The following is a 25,406-nucleotide window of genomic DNA, read 5'->3' on the forward strand; positions in this document are numbered from 1 at the left end:
CTCAAAGCATTATGAGTACCTCGTCATGCCGTATGGGTTGATGAATGCTCCATCAGTCTTCCAAGCCTTTGTTCACAAAATTTTCAGGCTGTTTTGGTGTATATTGACGACATTCTGATATACTCCGCTACACGCACCGAGCATGTGTCCCTGGTGCGCAGGGTGCTTGGTCGACTGTTGGAGCATGACCTGTACATCAAGGCTGAGAAATGCTGTTCTTTCAACAGTCCGTCTCCTTCCTAGGGCACCGCATTTCCACCTCAGGGGTGGAGATGGAGAGTGACCGCATTTCAGCCGTCAAAATTGGCCGACTCCCACCACGGTAAAGGAGGTGCAGCGGTTCCTAGGGTTTGCCAATTACTACCTGATGTTTATCTGGGGTTTTGGTCATGTTGCGGCTCCCATTACCTCACTGCTGAAGGGGGTCCCGGTGCGTTTGCAGTGGTCGGCTGAGGCAGACAGGGCTTTTGGTCGCCTGAAGGCTCTGTTTACATCGGCTCCCGTGCTGGCCCATCCGGATACCTCTTTGGCGTTCATGGTGGAGGTGGATGCGTCCGAGGCTGGGATTGGAGTCGTGCTTACTCAGCGCTCGGGTACGCCACCGAAGATCCGCCCCTGTGCTTTCTTCTCAAGGAAGCTCAGCCCAGCGGAGCAGAACTATTACGTGTGGGTCCGGGAGCTGTTGGCTGTCGTCAAGGCCTTGAAGGCGTGGAGACATTGGCTTGAGGAGGCTAAACACCCTTTTCTCATCTGGAATGACCACCGCAGTCTGGAGTACATCCGGGCAGTGAGGAGACTGAACCCTCTCCAGGCAAGGTGGGCCATGGTTTTCACCCGTTTTAGTTTCACCCTTTCTTACAGACCAGGTTCCCAGAACGTGAAGGCAGACGCACTGTCCCGGCTGTAAGTCACAGAGGAGCGGCCCATTGATCCTACACCCATACTCCCGGCCTCCTGCCTGGTGGCGTCGGTAGTGTGGGAGCTGGACACGGACATTGAGCAGGCGTTATGTGCAGTTCCCGCTCCCCTGCAGTGTCCCGTGGGGCGTCAGTACGTTCCGTCTGCTGTTTGTGACCTGCTGATCTATTGGGCCCACATGTCACCCTCCTCTGGTCATCCGGGCATCGGTCAGATGGTGCGCTGTCTGAGTGGGAAGTACAGGTGGCCCACTTTGGCTAAGGACGTGAGGGTTTATGTTTCCTCCTGCTCGGTGTGTGCCCAGTGTAAGGCTCCTAGGCACCTTCCAAGAGGTAAGCTACACCCCTTACCCGTTCCACAACAGCCATGGTCGCACCTGTCGATCGATTTCCTGATCGATCTCCCCCATTACAGGGAAATTCCACGATCCTGGTTGTTGTGGATCGTTTCTCTAAGAGTTGCCGTCTCCTTCCTCTGCACGGTCTCCCTACAGCCCTACAGACTGCGGAGGCCCTGTTTACACACATCTTCCGGTACTACGGGGTGCCTGAGGATATTGTGTCTGATCGGGGTTCCCGGTTCACTTCGAGGGTGTGGAAGGCGTTCTTGGAGCGTCTGGGGGTGTCGATCAGCCTTACCCAAGGTTTTCACCCTGAGAGTAATGGGCAGGTGGAGAGAGTGAACCTGGATGTGGGTAGGTTTCTGCGATCCTATTGCCAGGACTGGCCGGGGGAGTGACCAGTGCACTATTTCACATTTGCCTTTGGCTGGAGTGTTGTGACGCTGTTGAGTCCGACTTTTGCTTCTGCCAATTAAAGTGTGCCTGTTCACTCATCTCTGCTCTCCTGCATCTGACTCCAGTTGACCAGTTGCACATACAATCTGGCAGAATTACACACCACCATGGAGTCAGCAGGAGCAGGTACCCCAGCATCAATTTGTATAGCCGACCCTCATGCCAAATTGAGTCGAAGGCTTTTTTTTTTAAACAACAAAGCATGAGAAGACTTTGCCTTTGTTTTGGTTTGTTTGTTTGTCAATTAGGGTGTTCAGGGTGAATATGTGGTCTGTTGTACAATAATTTGGTAAAATGCCAATTTGACATTTGCTCATTACATTGTTTTCACTGCAGAAATGTTTGAGTGTGCTGTTAATGATAATGCAGAGGATTTTCCCAAGGTTGCTTTTGTAGTTTGTAGATTGGGGTGATCAGTCCTTGGTTCCTGTCTGTCTGTCTCTGTCTGTCTGTCTGTCTGTCTGTCTCTTTCTTCCTTCCTTCCTTCAGGATGATTCATCTTTCTAGGATTATTTCTGAGTTGGGATTACTCCTCCTGAGTAGGTGTTGAGTCTGGATTAGTCTGCCCCTGTGTCAGGGTGCGTATGAGGAAGCTGTCTAAATGTACGCATATCCAATGGATTTGAGTAGTCGTTAGTGATGAAAGTATGTAAAGATTGTGGAAGTCTTAAGATCTGTGAGCTCAAATGAGATGGGTGAGCTCATAGGCCTGTTTGACAGTCTGATGAAGCTGTGGTAGAGAGAGGAGAGTGAGAGGAGGACTCCACTGACTCCACCTCACGTGGCAGTGACTCATGAGTCATCCACTGCCGAACTGAATGAATGACATGACCGGTTATTTAAGACTGGCGGCAGGTAGCCTAGCGGTTTGAGAAGCAAGCCAGCTACCAGAGTGTTGCCAGTTTGAATCCCGGGTCCTACGGGAAAAATCAGTTGGGAAAATCAGATGTACAGTATGTAGCAATGACTACAACTAGAGCGCTATAAAGGTGCCATTTCTGACAAAGCCAATTGACAGTGTCCGGCGTTGGCGATTAATACCACTCTGTCTTAATCAGCAGGGGGTTGTCGAATCATCAGAGCTCGAATCAGAGCTGGTATCAAATCCTAGATTCCATTGCCTGCCGTTGTGCGTTTTAGCAAGGCACTCAACCCCATACAACTACAGCTCCCAGGGTGCCCTGGGTGGCAGCCCCCTGCACCTATCCTAAACCTGTATGTACTGTATGTGTCTTTGGAGGGGGTGGGTTAAAAGCGGAAGTCAAATTTGGGACCAATAAAGTGATGTTAATGTTAAGGACAGTGTCTTTTGGAGCCAAACCACAAGTTTCTTAAGATCTTCATATATCACAATGATATAAGTACGTTTTAAATTGTGTGATAGTGTGTTTCTCTAATACTATCTCTCTCTCTCTCTCTTTCTCTCTCTCTTTCTCTCTCTTTCTCTCTCTTTCTCTCTCGTTCTCTCTTTCTCTCTATCTTTCTCTCTCGTTCTCTCTCTCTTTCTCTCTCTTTCTCTCTCTCTCTTTATCTCTCTTTCTCTCTCTCTTTCTCTATCGTTCTCTCTCTCTTTCTCTCTCTTTCTCTCTCTCTTTCTCTCTCGTTCTCTCTCTCTTTCTCTCTCGTTCTCTCTCTCTTTCTCTCTCGTTCTCTCTCTCTTTCTCTCTCTTTCTCTCTCTCTTTCTCTCTCGTTCTCTCGTTCTCTCGTTCTCTCTCTCTCTCTCTCTCTCTCTCTCTCTCTCTTCCAGATGTACCACTCAGACCACAGAGTCAATTTCCCTGACCTCTCCTTCAGCATTCCAGGCCCTGGAACTTTGGGTTTAGCATCTAACCACTGAACCAACTCCCTGTCCGATACCCCTCCACATATCATATACCCCTACCCCTGCCCCCTGTCTGAACCCCTATACCCGGGTACACCCAGGGACCATGGACAACCCCCCCAAGCTGTCTGGCGAGACCCTGATCGTTCACCACATCCCCCTGGTACACTGTCAGGTGACTGGTGGGCGGCAGGGCTGTGGTGGAGGAGGGGGGTCCCTGAAGAGATCAAACCCTTTCAGCTACCCAGAAACCCTGGGCTTGAGCCGCACCACCTCCCTTCCTGAGCAGGATGTACTCCAGAGGGAAGCTCTGGTGTACAGCAGCCTCATCCAGACCTCCACAGGAGGAGGAGGCGATGGAGAGGGAGGAGGAGGAGGAGGAGGAGGGAGAGGAGGCAGCACGGGGAGCGATGATTCATCGGTGACATCCAGTAACTGCGAGGACCAGGTGATGGTGATGGTGGCCCACACTATGCCCAGGGTGAAGCCAAGAGAACAGGTCAACAACCCACTCCGGCTCCGTCACAACCCTTTTCTGCTCAACACGGAGGAGGATGATGATGATGAGGAGGAGGAAGAGGAGGAAGATGATGGTGATAACCTGAACGGTTATTTGGAAGACTCCTCCTTTCATCTCCATGGCGATATAAACTCCGCCCTGGACGAGGAGGGAGACGGGATTGCACCCTTTCATCTCCACGACCTGGGGTCCACCACACACAAGCCCTTCCTGTTGCACAGCACCCTGGGTAAGCACTCTTGGGGCTGCTCAGGGAGGCTGGACTCCCTTAGGGGCGTGTCCTCTGATCTCTCCACCCACCTGGAGGGCCTGGACCTGCTGGGATTGGACAGTCCACGTCGCCACGGCAGCAGTGGCTCCACCCTCTCCATGGACTGCGGAGAGCAGGAGTGGGGTGAGGATGAGGAGGAGGAAGAGGATCATCCAATGAGGGGTGGGGGACGGGGCAATAGCCAAGCTGACTCCTCCTCTGGCTCTGGCGCCGCCCACCAGCGCTGCTCCTGCTGCGGCCTCTCCCAAACTTATCTTGAACATTTCCCGGAACCGTTTTCAGAGTCGTCGGAACGCCAGCTGGGCTACGCCAGCGACTCTTCCTGTAACAGCTCAGATGGCGTGCTGGTTAACTTCAGCGCCATCTATAATAACATGAACAACAGCATCCCGGCAACCTCTACCAAGCCGCCACCTCTGGCCACCACGACCACCAACCTCAACAGCTCCACCGACCAATCTTGCTCTTCCTCTGTCTGCATCTGCTCAGTGCTGGATGAGGAGGCAGGGAGTCGAAGAGGCTCCGGAGGTGGGGGGGCTTTCTACCTAGACCTCCACACCTCCCCCACCGAACCCCCCCACCTCCACTCTCAACAACCCCCCTGCCCCTCCAGCAACACCCTGCCGTTACTCATCGAACCCTACTCTCACCCTCACCCCACCACCTCCTCCTGCACCTGCTCAGCTGAACACCAGGGGGCTCTAGACCTGGACTCCAACTGTAACTCCTATCACCCCCCCCACTCCGACTCAGGAAGTGACCTCATGTCCTGTCTGCGGGTATGAATCAATCAAATGTATTTTATAAAGCCCTTTTTTTTTTACATCAGAAATTGTCACAAAATGCTTTACAGTGTTAAATCCTAGCTGCTGTTGAGCTAGACATTTAACCACTAAAAAGTGCTTTCTGGGTGGTGTAGTATGGCTGCTCTGTGCTCCATCCTCTCCAAGCTGAGTGTCAAAATTCAGTTAGTCTAGACCTTTGTGTACAATAAAGTCTTCTTTCTCTTCCTCTTCTTCTCCAACTTCTTTTTCTTCTTCTGCAGAGCCAGGCGCGTCTGGTGGTAACCACCCAGAACTACTATAAGCTGGTGACCTGTGACCTTTCTTCTCCGTCGCCCCCGAGCCCTGCGGGAAGCTCCGCATCGGTTGCCAGCTGCTCTGATGAGCACAGCAAGGATAGCCCTGCCCCTGACACGCCCACTGCCACCCAGCCAACCGAATACTACCTGTTCAGGCGGCCACCGGGAGGAGAGGAGGAGGAGGAGGAAGAGGAGGAGGAGGAGGAAGAGGAGGAGGGAGGAGAGTCATCACAGGTGAGTGGAGTAGGATATTAGTTCAGTTCAGAATCAGACAGTGTTATTTGAATCAGGGTTGATAGATAGGTTAAAGAGGTGGATCAGTTACTGGAAGGTTGTTGGTTCAAGTCCTGTTCCAGGCCATATCAAAGGTTTCAGATCAGGTTACAGATCAGTACAATCCACTACTGTTGAAGGGAAAGTCCCCTACTGGAGGGCTGTAGGTTTCAGATCAGTACAACCATCCACTACTGTTGAAGGGGAAAGTCCCCTACTGGAGGGCTGTAGGTTTCAGATCAGTACAACCATCCACTACTGTTGAAGGGAAAGTCCCCTACTGGAGGGCTGCAGGTTTCAGATCAGTACTACATGACTACTGTTCAGATCAGTACTACATGACTACTGTTGAAGGGGACAGTCCCCTACTGGAGGGCTGCAGGTTTCAGATCAGTACAACCATCCACTACTGTTGAAGGGAAAGGAATGTTTTATCGTCGCCTACTTTGGCAGCTGGGTAATCTGTAATGGAGTATTCCTGGAGAGTATGTGCTTCTCAAATGGCAACGTATTACTTACAGTGCACTATGGGCCCTGGTTAAATACAGTGTACTATACAGGGACAATGGTGCCACTCGGGATGTAGCCTTATGCCTTCAGTGTGGTGTAATGTCAGTCATATTCATGTGTTGTAATGTTGACACTATTAAGATACCAGTCTATTTATAGTAGCTATCAGAGTCTGGGATTCTTTCAGCTGTCTGTGGCTTCAGTCATAACGTTTATATTTATTGACCTTTATTTACCTTTATTTAACTAGTCAAGTCAGTTAAGAACAAATTCTTATTTTCAATGACGGCCTAGGAACAGTGGGTTAACTGGTCTAGGAACAGTGGGTTAACTGGTCTAGGAACAGTGGGTTAACTGGCCTAGGAACAGTGGGGTTAACTGGTCTAGGAACACTGGTCTAGGAACAGTGGGTTAACTGGTCTAGGAACAGTGGGTTAACTGGCCTAGGAACAGTGGGTTAACTGGCCTAGGAACAGTGGGTTAACTGGTCTAGGAACAGTGGGTTAACTGCCTGTTCAGGGGCAGAACGACATATTTGTACCTTGTCAGCTCAGGGATTTGAACTTGCAACCTTCCGGTTACTAGTCCAATGCTCTAACCACTAGGCTACCCTGCCGCCCCAAGGTAGCCTAGTGTCTGCTGTAAAAAGCATGAGATCCAAACACTATTCCTGCTACTTGAGCCCTGTTTGACATCGATCCAAGAATGTGTTCGTTTCTTTGTCTTTTATTCTAAGAGCTTCTCTGTCTTCTCTACCCAGCGTGATGAAGATGAGGAAGAAAATGATGAAGACGAGCAGGACGGGAAGAAGAGGAAGCAGCAGCAGCAGATGGGTGGAGCCTGTTCAGACCCAATCATTGAGGGCCAGGTGTACGTCAACATCTCCCCTCCTGTGGTTGGCCGAGGACCCATCGGAGGAGGGCCCAGCCGCCCCCGTTCCCGTAGCTACGACCGGAACCTGGACATGTCCCCGCCCCCTCGGCTCGGCTCATTGGAGCGCATGCTGAGCTGCCCTGTCCGTCTCAGTGAGGGCACCGCCCCCCTGGGCCCGTCCCCTCTGCCGCGGGTCACGTCCTTTGCAGAGATTGCCAAGAGCAAGAGGAAAAATGGAGGAGGCACGGGCTCTCCTTCTCTCAGGATGGGGGGATGTTCAGATCCCTTCTCCTCCACCCACTCGGCCCACTCCCACTCCTCGGCCGACTTCTCCCCCATCCTGGAGGGCCTGGGTCAGGGTCCGAGCCACAGTTTGCCCTTCCAGCGCTGCTACAGCCAGGGCAGTGTGGACCGCCACTCACCTGGTGGTGGCGTCAGAGAGACACGCTCCAAGGCCGAAGGTAAGAACGCTGGTTATTATAATAATAATAATATTCTATGTTAAGAGCTGTAGTGATAATACATTATTATGATTGCGTTCCAAACTGACTACAATGCAGTCGCCTGGCAGATCTCACAATATCTGGATAGGTGTTTGATCCATATCAGCTAACCATGTCATGCCCTGGCCTTAGTTATCTTTGTTTTCTTTATTATTTTGGTTAGGCCAGGGTGTGACATGGGTGATGTATGGTTTTTGTCTCATCTAGGGTGTTTAACATGTCTAGGGGTTTTGTAAGTTTATGGGGCTGTTTCCTTTCTAGGTAATTGTATGTCTATGGTTGCCTAGATTGGTTCTCAATTAGAGGCAGCTGTCTATCGTTGTCTCTGATTGGGAACCATATTTAGGCAGCCATATTCTGTGGGTACTTTGTGGGTGATTGTTTCCTGTGTCATTGTTTGTGCCACACGGGACTGTTTCGTTGCGAGCTCACTATATTATTTTGTATTTGTGTTCATGTTTAGTTTTTCTTATTAAAAACCATGGACACCGACCACGCTGGGTATTGGTCCGATCCTTGTTTCACCTCTTCAGAGGAGGAGGAGGAGGAAATCTGCCGTGACAAACAACATCATATAACATAGAAATCTGATGTCGATTGTGTAGGGGGGGTTTGGTTGGTTTCCCACAAAGACTCTAAAACAAATAACATTTCCCACATCGCCATGAGGACAAAGGCTATTTTAGGGTTAGGGGTTTGGTTTAGGGTTAGGGTTAGAATTAGGCTTAGGGTTAGAATTAGGATACGGGGTTAGTGGTTAGGTTGTGGGTTAAGGTTAGGAGGTAGGTTTAGGTTTTGGGTTTGGGTTTGGGTTAGGGAAAATAGGATTTTGAATGGAAATACATTTTAGGGTTATAAGGTTACAGGGTTATGGTGTTATGGTGTTATAGTGTTATAAGGTTATAGTGTTGTAATGCTATAGTGTTATAGGGTTATGGGGTTATAGTGTTGTAATGCTATAGTGTTATAGTGTTATAGGGTTATGGGGTTATAGTGTTATAATGTTATAATGCTATAGGGCTATAGTGGTATAGGGTTATAGGGTTATGGGGTTATAGTGTTATAGGGTTATAGGGTTATAGTGTTATAAGGTTATAGGGTTATAAGGTTATAGTGTTATAGGGTTATAGTGTTATAGTGTTATAAGGTTATAAGGTTATAAGGTTATAGTGGTATAGGGTTATAAGGTTATAGTGGTATAGGGTTATACTGTTATAGTGTTGTAAGGTTATACAGTTATAGGTTGTTTTGGGGACTTGTTAAAGTGTTGTCGATGTTCTAACATTGATGTGTTACAGTTCTATGATATTGAGGTGTTACAGTTCTATGTTATTGATGTGTTACAGTTCTATGTTATTGATGTCTTACAGTTCTATGTTATAGATGTGTTACAGTTCTATGTTATTGATGTGTTACAGTTCTATGATATTGATGTGTTATAGTTCTATGTTATTGAGGCATTTTATCTCTAGTTTGGATAGTTTTGTATGAGTGAGTTTGGTTCTTTATGTTTTCTCCCTTTCAATTAACAAATAACAATGGCTAAATATGACCAAGGCATGTGAAGGATTAAATAGATGGGTATGTGACACCAGGTGATGATATATATATATATGAACAGTGGCAGCAGGCTCACTGTGTGTCTGCTTATAAAAACACCCTGATCTTTCTTTTCAGCCCATAGAAATACAGTAAACAAAGTGTCTGGAATTCCTATGAATTCCTCTGTGGAACACTGTGTCAGACGACTCTGAATGGAATGTTCTAGTAGGACAGTCAGACTGCGGGAGGGAGTATACTAGTGGCGTCGTTCCAGTGAGAGAGATCCCCTTTTTAATTCCACTGAGCCAAACCAAGCTAAGCCGAGCTGCACTGCGCTAGCCTGGCTACACGTCAATCACCATAGTTACTAGAACCAGCACAGGATTCTTAGAGCGAGAGATACAAAGAGGAGGAAGAGAGAGGGAGAAACACACATTCCAGTCACTCTAGAGAGGCCAACCCTGATGTCCGAAGCGCTTTCTCACAGTAAAACATTATGACAGCCTGTAATGTACCAACTACTGTGATATAGGAACAGGTTAGAAGCAGATTGAGGACAGGGGATATGGTTTGGTATCGTTGGGCGCAGGTATGGGTTGAAGGGATTGTAAAAAGGATAGGGGGGAGGGGAGAGGAGGGAAACAGATGTGGATCGACAGTAGAAGGGGGAAAGGAGGGAGGACTGAAGAGAGGTGAATGGAGAGATGAGGAAAAGGAAGATAGAACACAATAGTAGAATAGCATTTGTTACACAGCAAGTATCACAGTGTCGAGTAACAACTAATAACTTGATTTATAGGCCTACACCATTTTCTCTAATGCTGTATAAGAAAGAGACTATTGGAATATATGATAGCTAATCCTTTAAAAAGAGCTCAAATAATATACATTTTAACAATAAAAAGGCTTTGACTGTAATGGGTGCGAGCTGGTGGCAGGAACGTCAGGCGCAGGAGAACGAACTTGGTATAAACGGAGTCGTTTAAGTGCACACAAACTCCAAAAACCAACATTTACAAAAATAATGAAAGTGGGTAAAAACCCGTCACACATCAGAACATAACTAGCACCGAAACATACAACAAACAATCACCGACCAGGACATGAGGGGAAACAGAGGGTTAAATACACAACATGTAATTGATGGGATTGGAACCAGGTGTGAAGGAAGACAAGACAAAACAAATGGAAAATGAAAAATGGATCAGTGATGGCTAGAAGGTCTGTGACGTCGACCGCCCGAACACCGCCCGAACACCGCCCGAACACCGCCCGAACACCGCCCGAACACCGAACACTGCCCGAACACCGAACACTGCCCGAACACCGCCCGAACACCGAACACTGCCCGAACACTGCCCGAACACCGCCCGAACACTGCCCGAACACCGCCCGAACACCGAACACTGCCCGAACACTGCCCGAACACCGCCCGAACACCGCCCGAACACCGCCCGAACACTGCCCGTACACCGCCCGAACACCGCCCGAACACCGCCCGAACACCGCCCGTACACCGCCCGAACACCGCCTGAACACCGCCCGAACACTGCCGTTCATCATCATTTATTTAATCTGTAGCCTAATCATCTGCATGGTTTCCTGAGTCGTAGTGGGAGGACCACACACCAGATCTGTAGCCTAATAAACTGCATGGTTTCCTGAGTCGTAGTGGGAGGACCACACAACAGATCTGTAGCCTAATAAACTGCATGGTTTCCTGAGTCGTAGTGGGAGGACCACACACCAGATCTGTAGCCTAATAAACTGCATGGTTTCCTGAGTCGTAGTGGGAGGACCACAGACCAGATTTCTAGCCTAATAAACTGCATGGTTTCCTGAGTCGTAGTGGGAGGACCACACACCAGATCTGTAGCCTAATAAACTGCATGGTTTCCTGAGTCGTAGTGGGAGGACCGCACACCAGATCTGTAGCCTAATAAACTGCATGGTTTCCTGAGTCGTAGTGGGAGGACCACACACCAGATCTGTAGCCTAATAAACTGCATGGTTTCCTGAGTCGTAGTGGGAGGACCTCACAACAGATCTGTAGCCTAATAAACTGTATGGTTTCCTGAGTCGTAGTGGGAGGACCACACACCAGATCTGTAGCCTAATAAACTGCATGGTTTCCTGAGTCGTAGTGGGAGGACCTCACAACAGATCTGTAGCCTAATAAACTGCATGGTTTCCTGAGTCGTAGTGGGAGGACCTCACAACAGATCTGTAGCCTAATAAACTGCATGGTTTCCTTAGTCGTAGTGGGAGGACCACACACCAGATCTGAAGCCTAATAAACTGTATGGTTTCCTGAGTCGTAGTGGGAGGACCACACAACAGATCTGAAGCCTAATAATCTGCATGGTTTCCCGAGTCCTATTGGGCGGACCACACGCCATATCATCACGTGACTCCCAAGTTTACTCTTGATAGGATGGTTATTATATCAATATTTGCACATAACGACGTTTCCACCACATCACACAAATACATCCCACCATGTCGAACAAACTAATTCAATAACTGTCAGCATTTAGAGAATTGTACCGAAACCCCAACTAACTTAACTTAAGGGGGCTGAATAATTTTGCACGCCCAATTTCTCAGTTTTTGATTTGTTAAAAAAGTTTGAAATATCCAATAAATGTCGTTCCACTTCATGATTGTGTCCCACTTGTTGTTGATTCTTCACAAAAAAATACACACAAAAAATACAGTTTTATATCTTTATGTTTGAAGCCTGAAATGTGGCAAAAGGTCGCAAAGTTCAAGGGGGCCGAATACTTTCGCAAGGCACTGTAGATGAGAGAGGGACATGACTAGAGATGAGAGAGGGACATGGCTAGAGATATAAATGATAGAGGGACATGGCTAGAGATATAGATGGGAGAGAGATAGCTAGAGATATAGATGAGAGAGGGAGAATACTAGAGATATAGAAGAGAGAGAGATGGCTAGAGAGATGGCTAGAGATATAGATGAGAGAGTGAGATGGCTGGACATATAGATGAGAAACAGAGATGGCTCAAGATATACAGTGGGGAGAACAAGTATTTGATACACTGCCAATTTTGCAGGTTTTGTAATTTTTATCATAGGTTCACTTCAACTGTGAGAGACGGAATCTAAAACAAAAATCCAGAAAATCACAATGTATGATTTTTAAGTCATTAATTAGCATTTTATTGCATGACATAAGTATTTGATCACCTACCAACCAGTAAGAATTCCGGCTCTCACAGAACTGTTCGTTTTTCTTTAAGAAGCCCTCCTGTTCTCCACTCATTACCTGTATTAACTGCACCTGTTTGAACTCGTTACCTGTATAAAAGACACCTGTCCACACACTCAATCAAACAGACTCCAACCTCTCCACAATGGCCAAGACCAGAGAGCTGTGTAAGGACATCAGGGATAAAATTGTAGACCTGCACAAGGCTGGGATGGGCTACAGGACAATAGGCAAGCAGCTTGGTGAGAAGGCAACAACTGTTGGCGCAATTATTAGAAAATGGATGAAGTTCAAGATGACGGTCAATCACCCTCGGTCTGGGGCTCCATGCAAGATCTCACCCCGTGGGGCATCAATGAACATGAGGAAGGTGAGGGATCAGCCCAGAACTACACGGCAGGACCTGGTCAATGACCTGAAGAGAGCTGGGACCACAGTCTCAAAGAAAACCATTAGTAACACACTACGCCGTCATGGATTAAAATCCTGCAGCGCACGCAAGGTTCCTCTGCTCAAGCCAGCGCATGTCCAGGCCCGTCTGAAGTTTACCAATGACCATCTGGATGATCCAGAGGAGGAATGGGAGAAGGTCATGTGGTCTGATGAGATAGAAATAGAGCTTTTTGGTCTAAACTCCACTCGCCGTGTTTGGGGGAAGAAGAAGGATGAGTACAACCCCAAGAACACCATCCCAACCGTGAAGCATGGAGGTGGAAACATAATTCCTTGGGGATGCTTTTCTTCAAAGGGGACAGGACGACTGCACCGTATTGAGGGGAGGATGGATGGGGCCATGTATCTCAAGATCTTGGCCAACAACCTCCTTCAAGAGCATTGAAGATGGGTCGTGGCTTGGTCTTCCAGCATGACAACGACCTGAAACACACAGCCAGGGCAACTAAGGAGTGGCTCCGTAAGAAGCATCTCAAGGTCCTGGAGTGGCCTAGCCAGTCTCCAGACCTGAACCCAATTGAAAATGTTTGGAGGGAGCTGAAAGTCCGTATTGCCCAGCGACAGCCCCGGAACCTGAAGGATCTGGAGAAGTTCTGTATGGAGGAGTGGGCCAAAATCCCTGCTGCAGTGTGTTCAAACCTGGTCAAGAACTACAGGAAACGTATGATCTCTGTAATTGCAAACAAAGGTTTCTGTACCAAATATTAAGTTCTGATTTTCTGATGTATCAAATACTTATGTCATGCAATAAAATGCTAATGAATTACTTAAAAATCATACAATGTGGTTTTCTGGATTTTTGTTTTAGATTCCGTCTCTAACAGTTGAAGCGTACCTATGATAAAAATTACAGACCTCTACATGCTTTGTAAGTAGGAAATCCTGCAAAATCGGCAGTGTATCAAATACTTCTTCTCCCCACTGTAGATGAGAGAGTTGGATGGCTAGCAATATAGTTGAGAGAGAGATGGCTAGAGATGTAGATGAGAGAGATGGCTAGATATACAGATGAGAGAGAGAGATGGCTAGAGATATAGATGAGAGAGATGGCTAGATATATAGATGAGAGATGGAGATGGACATGGCTAGAGATATAGATGAGAGAGATGGCTAGGATATAGATGAGAGATGGAGATGGACATGGCTGGAGATATAGATGAGAGAGAGATGGCTAGAGATATAGATGAGAGAGATGGCTAGAGATATAGATGAGAGAGAGAGAGATGGCTAGAGATATAGATGAGAGATGGAGATGGACATGGCTGGAGATATAGCTGAGAGAGAGATGGCTAGAGATATAGCTGAGAGAGAGATGGCTAGAGATATAGCTGAGAGAGAGATGGCTAGAGATATAGCTAAGAAAGATGGATGGCTAGAGATGGCTAGAGAGGGAGATGGCTATAGATATAGATGAGAGGTAGAGGCATTGTTTCTATCCTCAGAGCACAGTCCTGGCTGTGTTGTTTTGGCATCTATCACTGCAACCATTGCTCAACACTGCCTCTGTGGCTGAGTGATGTTACTACACCCACAGTTCTACACTAACTCTTTGGTTTAAACATCTTACAACATCCCATTGCTCAACACTGCCTCTGTGGCTGAGGGATGTTACTACACCCACAGTTCTACACTGCCTCTTTGGTTAAAACATCTTACAACATCCCATAGCTCAACACTGCCCCTTTGGTTAAAACATGTTACTACATCCATTGCTCAACACTGCTCCTTGTGACAGAGATGTGTTACTGCACCCAGGCTGACTGACATTCCATGGCGGAGCAAAAGAGACAAACAGCTTGCGCAATGTCGCTGCTCGACCTCACACACACCCCTGTGGATCACACAGCGACCGGATCGTGGAACCAACCACACATGCTGAAATTCATGCTCACACCACTGATACACACCACTAATACACACAGAGAGACAGAAAGAAGAAAAATGGCTGTTCTTCGATCTCTGGTGCTTCTGCTATAGGACAGAGTGACGCAGTTTTATTCAGGTCTTCTCTCCCCGGCCGTGTGTGTGTGTGTGTGTGTGTGTCATAGTATGCTCTGTCTCTTGAAGGGCAGTCTGGGCTGTTTGTACTAACAACTCTCTGTCTGTTGGCTGTAGCAGCTTACTGGATCATGACTGGGCAATTTGTGTTTGTCTCTGTGAATCAATTCAACTTAACCTTTATTTTCCCAACATGTTTACAAAATATTACATGTAATATTTACTTAAATGCTAGCTTTGTAATACAGACTCTGTAATGGCTGATACAATTACTGTGTTACAGGTATTATCAGACTGGGTAATGGCTGATGTGGTTACTGTGTTACAGGTATTATCAGACTGGGTAATGGCTGATGTGGTTACTGTGTTACAGGTATTATCAGACTGTATAATGGCTGATGTGGTTACTGTGTTACAGGTATTATCAGACTGTATAATGGCTGATGTGGTTACTGTGTTACAGGTATTATCAGAATGTGTAATGGCTGATGTGGTTACTGTGTTACAGGTATTATCAGACTGTATAATGGCTGATGTGGTTACTGTGTTACAGGTATTATCAGGGCATATGGTTTGACGATGATGACTGAGCTAAAATCGAGAATTGTGCGAACTGTAAATGTTAACCTTTCCTGGCCTTGTCTTTCCTCTCTCTCTCTCTGTCTCTCTCTCTCTCTCTCTGTCTCTCTCTCTCTCTCTGTCTCTCTCTCTCTCTCTCTGTCTCTCTCTCTCTGTCTCTCTCTGTCTCTCTCTCTCTGTCTCTCTCTCTCTCTCTCTCTGTCTCTCTCTCTCTCTCTCTCTCTCTCTCTCTCTCTGTCTCTCTCTCTCTCTCTCGCTCTCTCTCTCTCTCTCTGTCTCTCTCTCTCTGTCTCTCTCTCTCTCTGTCTGTCTCTCTCTCTCTCTGTGTCTCTCTCTGTCTCTCTCTCTCTGTCTCTGTCTGTGTCTCTCTCTCTCTGTCTCTGTCTCTCCCTCTCTCTGTCTGTCTGTCTGTCTGTCTCTCTCTCTCTCTCTGTCTCTCTCTGTCTCTCTCTCTCTCTCTCTGTCTCTCTCTCTGTCTCTCTCTCTGTCTCTGTCTCTCTCTCTGTCTCTGTCTCTGTCTCTGTCTCTGTCTCTCTCTCTCTCTCTCTCTCTCTCTCTCTCTCTCTCTCTCTCTCTCTCTCTCTCTCTCTCTGCATCCAGGTGGTCTCTCCAGCTCTTCATCCAGCTCAGCAGTGGTGCGTTACACTAAAGACCAGCGTCCCACCACCCTCCCCATTCAACCCTTCACCTTCCACCACCAGTTCTCCAAGCCGCCCCAGCCCCTGCTTCCCTTGCTGACAGGCTACGTCTCTGGGATGCAGGCCCGGGGTGGAGGGCCTTCTGGAGGTCCAGAGGGGGGTGAAGGCGCCAACGACCCAGGGGAAGACTCGATGCGTTGGTGCCAGGGTAGTGGTGGTGATGGGATGGTGTCAGCAGTGGCTAGCCTTGGTCCTGGCTCGGTCCGGCCCTCGCCACTGGGTAGCTATTCCCCGGTCCGCCTCCAGGGAGCGACATCCAGCTCAGGGACCTGTTCTACCTGTACTCCCAGCCCCCAGCCAACCCGTAGCCTCTCCTGCCCCCTCTCCACCGGGCTCCTGCCCCTTCACCATACCCCTTCACCAGCGGCACCTGCCCCTCTGCCACCCACACCTCCGCCCCCAACATTGGGGGTGAAGCGGGGTGCGGTGCCCCCCATGTTGCCTCCGGTGCAAGGCCAGGTGCAGGGTCACCACCACCACCGTGGGACCCTGCCCACTTTACTGGCCGTTCCCCAGGACAGTGAGACTTCACTGGGATACGAGGAGACGACATTAGACTCCCTGGAGGGGAGCAGAGGACCAGGGCTCAGGACACAACATGGTAGGTGTCCCAGTGTGGTCCGGTCAAGGGTTTGTACTGTATGTGGTTGTGTCAGTGGGGTTTGTTGGATGGTGGGTTGGCCAGTCCTGTCCCCCCCCCCCCCCCACCACCATGTCTTCTTTTAATGGATTCTACTGGTTCCTACTGATTCTACTGGTTCTTTAATTCCTCTCTCATGGTGATTCCACAGATATACCGTACACGTTTAGTGACTCTCTCTCTCTCTCTTTTCTTTCTTTTTCACTTTCACCCATCCTTTCTATTGCTTATCCTCCTTTCCTTACCATGTACACTCACCCCATCTCTCTTTCTTCTCTTTCAACGCTCCTCTTCCTCTGCCTTCTCCCATGTACACTCACCCCATCTCTCTTTCTTCTCTTTCAACACTCCTCTTCCTCTGCCTTCTCCCATGTACACTCACCCTATCTCTCTCTCTCTCTCTCTCTCTCTCTCTCTCTCTCTCTCTCTCTCTCTCAATTTCAACGTGCCTCTTCCACTGCCTTCTCCCATGTACACTCACCCTATCTCTCTCTCTCTCTCTCTCTCTCTCTCTCTCTCTCTCTCTCTCTCTCTCTCTCAATTTCAACGCTCCTCTTCCTCTGCCTTCTCCCATGTACACTTCATCTACCTCTCACTTCTCGTTTAATCTTGCTTTCCCCAATCCTCCACATGAAAACCTACCTTCCTCTCTCATCTCCCTCTTTCTACCATTACCTCCATATTTTCTCCTTCTCTTATCCCACCCAACTCTCTTCTCGTCTCTCCGTGCATCCCTCCAAACCCCTCTTCCCCCACCACTCGTATTTTTTCTCCGTGTCCTCCATCCCCCGTATCCCCTCCTCCATCCATCCTCCCTTACAGGGCACCACCTCTCTCCACAGACTCTGAAATGGAGGGAGTATCGTCAAAAGAACCCATTAGGGGTGGAGAGGTGTTCCTTGGGGGGCTCTGCAGGGTCAGGCGATCCGCCTCTATCAGGCAGTCTGGACGGGAACGGTCGTAGGGGCGGGGCCGTTGGTCAGCGAATTACACGACGGAACGTGTTTGACTTCCCTCCGGCCTCTAGTGGACACACCCCCCTGGGACGACTCAATGGTGTTCATATACTACTAACCCTATTGATCAGGCGCTGTGTGTGTGTGTGTGTGTGTGTGTGTGTGTGTGTGTGTGTGTATGTGTGTGTGTGTGTGTGTGTGTGTGCGTGCAGGGCCGTGCACAGCCATTTTTTTTATTTTTTAAATATTATTTCTTTAACACCACAATCATCACAAATTGTAAGCCAGCTAGTTACACTGCCTCCTAAAGACGTGATTGACATCAGGAACAGAAGGTGGGCTGTCAGCTGATGTTGATGATTGATGTAAATATGCTAGTTAGCTAGCTACTATATTTCTTTACTGATTGTGAAGGTGGGCTGGCAGCTGATGTTGATGATTGATGTAAATATGCTAGTTAGCTAGCTACTATATTTCTTTACTGATTGTGAAGGTGGGCTGGCAGCTGATGTTGATGATTGATGTAAATATGCTAGTTAGCTAGCTACTATATTTCTTTACTGATTGTGAAGGTGGGCTGGCAGCTGATGTTGATGATTGATGTAAATATGCTAGTTAGCTAGCTACTATATTTCTTTACTGATTGTGACTCATCTTCAATGCTCTTAAATAATAACTTCATACTATAGCCTAATATTCATAATTGTTTAACTAATGGTATATGACTGGCTTGTATGTATATTTTAGTATTATGTGACTGACCAGCTCGATTCGGACTTATGTAGCAAAATTTGAAACTGTGTTTTTTACATTGGATAAAAGTAGCGACTCAGAGCTACAAAATGATATATCATACACTACAGTTGTGGAACAATGGGAAAGTAATTCTGCTTTGAAAGTTGATCAACTTGTAACCTCACTTTTGAGAAAATGGCCCTTGAATGTTTTGGTACCTACTGGAGAGCTCTTCTTTGTCTACACCCATTCAGCATTGTTCACACCCTCTTAAGCTTTAGCCCCACCCATCTCTTTAAGGATTCACATGTGAGGCTATGTACATTTCAAGGTTAGTTTGTACAGTGGTTCCTCCTTTAACAGTTGCAAGTTTACGCCGCCATACTTTGAGGTAATTTGTGGTTTAGTACGGTACCCTGCATCACCTCTTCATTGCTTCAGACCACCACAAGGGGGAGTTAGAGCACCGATTATGCTTTTGGGTCCTACTGTGTCTCTAACTGACAATGAATGGACGACAAACCTAAATAGAAACGGATAATTGTGCACAACTTCAGTGTTACTTACTAAAACTGTTGTTACACTAAGGTTTTTATAAAATTATTTTGGTCTTACTGTAGTACTGTAGGCCACTCCCGACCAGTCACATTGTACACGCCTGAGTGGTGCAACGGTTTAAGTGCAAGCAATGTTGCTACAGATGCTGGTTCAATACCCGTGCTGGCCTTGACTGGGAGACCCGTGAGATGACAGTAGGTTATTGTTTTTTTCTCTAACTAAAAACAGAAATAAATAATTCAAAATAACAAACAGGCTTTATTTACAAATTAGTAACAATGTCTCACCCCATGTTCAAGAATGGCCTTTTTCTCGCTCATTTTAGGTCATTTCAAAACAAAATCATCCCCCACCCCGCCACACTGGCAACACTTTAAGGGGCATTGCACTACTAATGGTGCTGACTAGGGAAACCTTCCCACTGTTCTGTCCGTAGTGCCAGTCTGCACCTTCAAACTAAAGCAATCTTTATGCTTTCATTAATAAAATGATGATACAAATACTCCCAATGTTTATTTAGTTATGGATCCATAATAAATTACTATGGGAATAAATATTACTGAATTACAGAAATATCCTCCAATCCTCAATATGTAATTATGGGAGGAGAGTCACATCATATTTTTTTATATCCTACCGTAGGCGACATGAGTCTCACTAGTGTTGAGTAATATGCTGTTAAAAGTGGTGTAGGTCTTATTTATTTAAAGAGCATATTTGAATATACTCCCAAAGGGTTTTTGTTTTCCTTGTAATAGAAACACCATAATATTAATCGAATGAATTAAGCAACTACCAATCAAACGTTTGGACACACCTACTCATTCCAGTGTTTTTCTTTATTTTGACTTTTTTCTACATTGTAGAATAATAGTGAAGACATCACAACTATGAAATAACACATATGGAATCAGTTAAGAATTCTTATTTACAAGGACAGCTTACTCCTTCCTCGCCGTTGGGGAATTGAACCCCGGTCTCCCACATTCTTCAGTACAGCCATTATTGAAGGCGTTCAAATGCTTCTCAAAGATGCCCTCTGGTGGTCAAACTAGCACTAATTAACATTAATGGTACCAGTGGTTGGCATTAACGTGCATAACGTGCCATAGAATTCTGCGGCACCTGCTAGCTGCGCCGCAGTACGCTGCAACTTTTAAAGGAGGAACAACCTACAGGTGTGTTCGTAAATTTAATCTGGAGTGCCAGAGTGTGCTCTGGGAGTTTGTAAACTCAGCGTTGTCAGATTGTTCTGTTCGTAAATTTAATCTGGAGTGCCAGAGTGTGCTCTGGGAGTTTGTGAACTCAGCGTTGTCAGATTGTTCTGTTCGTAAATTTAATCTGGACTGCCAGAGTGTGCTCTGGGAGTTTGTAAACTCAGCATTGTCAGATTGTTCTGTTCGTAAATTCTGAACACTCGGAGCATTCAGAGCGAACACTGGACGCTCGGCCCGAGAAGTAGGGTTGATCCGGGCATTCTGTCCTGACAACAGCAGTCAAGCACCCAAGCTAACTGGCTAATGTTGGCTAGCTTGCTAGCTACTTCCAGACACAAATGAAAGAACAGCTCAATTTGACCATTTTACTCACCCTAGCAGAGCTGGTTAAGCTGTTTTTATGTTATTCAGAGTGTTGTTGGGGACTGCAACTGTGCTGTTGGAAACAATTTAATGACGCTTTTTTTTGCCAAAGTTTCCTGACACCAGCCATATTCAACGGGTTTTGAGCGTTTGTAAATTCGTCAGTTATTCTGTGTTCTGACACACTCAGACGAGAGTTCTCTGAAATCGGAGTAGATAGCCAGAGCGACATTCAAATGGTGCTCCTGTGAAGTAGTGACGCGAGACATAGCGCCTAGTTTCCTGAAACGAGACACATATGGTGGTTAGCCAGAGTCCAGAAAGTGAGCATGAGAGGGGGTTGACCTGGGGAGCTCTGAGGTACCAGAACATGAGAGGAGGTGACCTGGGGAGCTCTGAGGTACCAGAACATGAGAGGGGGTGACCTGGGGAGCTCTGAGGTACCAGAACATGAGAGGGGGTTGACCTGGGGAGCTCTGAGATACCAGAACATGAGAGGAGGTGACCTGGGGAGCTCTGAGGTACCAGAACATGAGAGGGGGTGACCTGGGGATCTCTCAGATATTTTATTATCTTATCGATTACAGTCTTCCATTAATGTATTATTACCTCGTCAGTCTCATTCCTGAATGTCGCAAACCCTTGGACATATGTACCAACCCTAGCATAGATCATGAATCAGGCTTCATTATTTATTTACTAACTAACTAACCAATCACGGAATTACATAAACACACACACACAATAGTTATACATTGGTTACTCACATGATACACTGAAAAGTCCCAAGGAGGGCTAAACCGATATGATGGCTTTGTAGACAAAGGAAAGGGGTGGGGGCAGTTCAAGAGAGGGAAACTGAGTGGACCCACATACATACAGTTGACTACACTCATGGAAATGCTAATACTTTGAACATGCACAGCCGCTCATTCTAAAAGAAATTGCAATTTACATATTTACAGGTGTTGTGCCTCTCTGTGATCGCCGGTTCTTCTGCTGCATAGTGAGTCAACAGAAAGTCTCTGGTTTGTCCACCAGAGATCAAAGTCTTTCGTAGTTGTAGCTTGTTATAATGGATACGTCGGGCGTATCATTCGGTCGTTCGATAACGAATGGATCTTTCAGAGTACCATTGTTCTTAGAATTGATCTGTTAGAATAGATGCTTGCGGTAGTTGTCGGTATCCTCATCTTAGACTTACGCACATTTTCAGCTGCAGACTGGTAAAGCTGCATCGAGGACTTGCTCCTTCTGTGGCAATCTATTGGTTTCTATTGTCTAAACCATTTTGCAACATCTGGCGCCCGCCTTAGTCTGCTTGGTCTATAGAGTGGTAGCCATTTCAACGTGGGAACCCCGTCCCTGCGTTCTCTTGACTAAATGTACATTTTGTCACGAGTCCTTTTATTCCCTCTGTGGAAAGGGGTCGTTCCATGAAGTTTGGGTATAGTCTCTGTGCGTGGCCACTGATAAGTTACTATGAGAAATAATTCTAATTTAGCAGACTAAGATCACATTAACTTTCCAAAAGTATTCTTGTGCTTAATCATTTATTTGATACAACGTTCAGATGCGAATCCCATAATTGAGTACTGTATACAAACAAAGAAACATGAATGTGTTTCTCCTGTCCTTCATGAGGTCACAAAATGAAACAAACAGTCCTTAAAGTGTCCACGGACCGGTTCCACATTCTCAAAAAAACATCCTCCAATTTTGGGGATGTAGGAGTTTTGGCAAGTCCCTCTCTATGTCCCACAGTCACACATTCCAATCCCAATACTACGGTGCCCAGAGGCAGAGTATTTTACGCCCGCCATAACGCTGCCACCTCCACCTCTCCCCCTCTGCGGGAGAGAGAGAGCTGTAGTAAGAGCCACTGTAACCTGATCCTTCACATCTTCACAGGAGAGTCATGACACAGGGCAGCCTGGGAAAAGGGCAGAACCGGGCCCACGCAAGCTCCGTACAGGTCAACGGACAGGGTAAGGGTAGGGGCTGGTGAACTTGATGACGTCAAACAACAATTTGGGGTCAGTAGGTTCAGAAGAAAAACAACAAAAACTGTATAAAAAAATAAATAATAATTATACCACCACTGAAAAGGGCATTTGGCGAGTGGGAGGGCAAAGTGGCAGGTGCTGGGCACAGGTAGACCCTATCTGTGCACGTGCCTGTGTGTGTGTGCGTGTGTGTGTGTGTGTGTTTATTCATGTATAGTGTCCAAAGACATCGCTGCCAGTGTGTGTGATGAGTGTATGTCGAGCATGTGTGTTTTCTCATCCTATGTGTGTGTGTACTTATCCTACATGTGTGTGTTCTTATCCTACGTGTGTGTGTTCTTATCCTATGTGTGTGTACTTATCCTACGTGTGTGTGTACTCATCCTACGTGTGTGTGTTCTTATCCTACGTGTGTGTGTTCTTATCCTACGTGTGTGTGTCCTCATCCTACCTGTGTGTGTACTCATCCTACCTGTGTGTGTACTCATCCTACCCGTGTGTGTACTCATCCTACGTGTGTGTGTTCTTATCCTACGTGTGTGTGTTCTTATCCTACGTGTGTGTGTTCTTATCCTACGTGTGTGTGTGTCCTCATCCTACCTGTGTGTGTACTCATCCTACCTGTGTGTGTACTCATCCTACCTGTGTGTGTACTCATCCTACCTGTGTGTGTACTCATCCTACCCGTGTGTGTTCTTATCCTACGTGTTTGTGTACTCATCCTACCTGTGTGTGTACTCATCCTACGTGTGTGTACTCATCCTACCCGTGTGTGTTCTTATCCTACCTGTGTGTGTACTCATCCTACCCGTGTGTGTACTCATCCTACGTGTGTGTGTTCTCAGGCCAGTCTGTGAAGCAGCTGCAGCAGTACTACAGTGACTTCCTGCCAGACTACTTTTCCCTGACCGAGCGTCCTCCAGAAGAGTTCTGTCTCTCTCCGGATGCCTCCTCTTCCTCGTCATCCTCCTCTTCCTCACAGTCCCACATCGCTGTAGACCTGCAGCAGAAGAGAGGTGAGACAGCCACTAGGAGTGGTGTAGTTTGTGTGTGTATGTATGTATGTATGTATGTGTGTACACTACATGACCAAAAGTATGTTGACACCTGCTTGTCGAACATCTCATTCCAAAATCGTGTGTTGGTCCCCCCTCTGCTGCCACAGCAGCCTCCACTCTTCTGGAAGGCTTTTCACTAGATGTTGGAACATTGCTGCAGGGACTTGCTTCCATTCAGCCACAAGAGCATTAGTGAGGTCGGGCACTGATGTTGGATGATTACACCCGGCTCGCAGTCAACGCTCCAATTGTTCGAAGGGGTTGAGGTCAGAGTTTTGTGAAGGCCAGTCAAGTTCTTCCACACCGATCTCGACAAACCATTTCTGTATGGACCCTTCTTTTTGCACTGTTACCACAAAGTTGGAAGCATAGAATGGTCTAGAATGGTCTAGAATGTCATTTTATTCCTTCACTGGAACTAAGGGGCCTAGCGTTCTCCTGGTATCCACAGCCCCAGACCATTATTCCTCCTCCACCAAACTTTACAGTTGGCACTATGCATTGGGACAGATAGAGTTCTCCTGGTATCCACCAAACCCAGATTCCTCCGTCGGACTTCCAGATGGTGAAGCGTGATTCATCACTCCAGAGAACGTGTTTCCACTGTTCCAGAGTCCATTGGCAGCGAGCTTTACATCACTCCAGAGAACGTGTTTCCACTGTTCCAGAGTCCAATGGCAGCGAGCTTTACATCACTCCAGAGAACGTGCCTCCACTGTTCCAGAGTCCAATGGCAGCGAGCTTTACATCACTCCAGAGAACGTGCCTCCACTGTTCCAGAGTCCAATGGCAGCGAGCTTTACATCACTCCAGGGAAGGTGCCTCCACTGTTCCAGAGTCCAATGGCAGCGAGCTTTACATCACTCCAGAGAACGTGTTTCCACTGCTCCAGAGTCCAATGGCAGCGAGCTTTACATCACTCCAGAGAACGTGCCTCCACTGTTCCAGAGTCCAATGGCAGCGAGCTTTACATCACTCCAGAGAACGTGTTTCCACTGCTCCAGAGTCCAATGGCAGCGAGCTTTACATCACTCCAGAGAACGTGTTTCCACTGCTCCAGAGTCCAATGGCAGCGAGCTTTACATCACTCCAGAGAACGCGTTTCCACTGCTCCAGAGTCCAATGGCGGCGAGCTTTACATCACTCCAGAGAACGTGTTTCCACTGTTCCAGAGTCCAATGGCGGCGAGCTTTACATCACTCCAGAGAACGTGTTTCCACTGCTCCAGAGTCCAATGGCAGCGAGCTTTACATCACTCCAGAGAACGTGTTTCCACTGCTCCAGAGTCCAATGGCAGCGAGCTTTACATCACTCCAGAGAACGTGTTTCCACTGCTCCAGAGTCCAATGGCAGCGAGCTTTACATCACTCCAGAGAACGTGTTTCCACTGTTCCAGAGTCCAATGGCAGCGAGCTTTACATCACTCCAGAGAACGTGTTTCCACTGCTCCAGAGTCCAATGGCAGCGAGCTTTACATCACTCCAGAGAACGTGCCTCCACTGTTCCAGAGTCCAATGGCGGCGAGCTTTACACCACTCCAGCCGACGATTGGCATTGTGCATGGTGATGTTAAGCTTGTGTGCGGGTGCTCGGCCATGGAAACCCATTTCATGAAGCACCCGACAAACAGTTATTGTGCCGACGTTGCTTCCAGAGGCAGTTAGGAACTCAGTAGTGAGTGTTGCAACCGAGGACTGACTATTTTTACACGCTGTACGCTTCAGCACTCGGCCGTGCCGTTATGTGAGCTTTTGTAGCCTATCACGTCACGGCTGAGCCGTTGTGGCTTCTCGACGTTTCCAC

General features: G+C 47.3%; 1 protein-coding gene across 2 annotated transcripts in view; it reads left to right on the top strand.

Moving 5' to 3' along the window:
• LOC110535128 (iporin) overlaps positions 1-25,406 on the top strand; it is a 52,628-nt gene that overhangs the window by 12,321 nt on the left and 14,901 nt on the right. The window contains exons 2-7 of one of the 2 annotated variants that reach the window (XM_036936449.1): positions 3,463-5,107; positions 5,374-5,643; positions 6,953-7,526; positions 15,973-16,671; positions 17,533-17,766; positions 23,391-23,561. In XM_036936449.1, the coding sequence (XP_036792344.1) occupies positions 3,644-5,107; positions 5,374-5,643; positions 6,953-7,526; positions 15,973-16,671; positions 17,533-17,766; positions 23,391-23,561 (3,412 nt within the window). In that variant the 5' untranslated portion in view covers positions 3,463-3,643. The remainder of the gene's footprint in view (positions 1-3,462; positions 5,108-5,373; positions 5,644-6,952; positions 7,527-15,972; positions 16,672-17,532; positions 17,767-23,390; positions 23,562-25,406) is intronic. The other variant, XM_036936450.1, reaches the window with a different exon arrangement.

This window comes from Oncorhynchus mykiss, chromosome 11, assembly GCF_013265735.2.
Source record: "Oncorhynchus mykiss isolate Arlee chromosome 11, USDA_OmykA_1.1, whole genome shotgun sequence".
NCBI classification, from domain to species: Eukaryota; Metazoa; Chordata; class Actinopteri; order Salmoniformes; family Salmonidae; genus Oncorhynchus; species Oncorhynchus mykiss.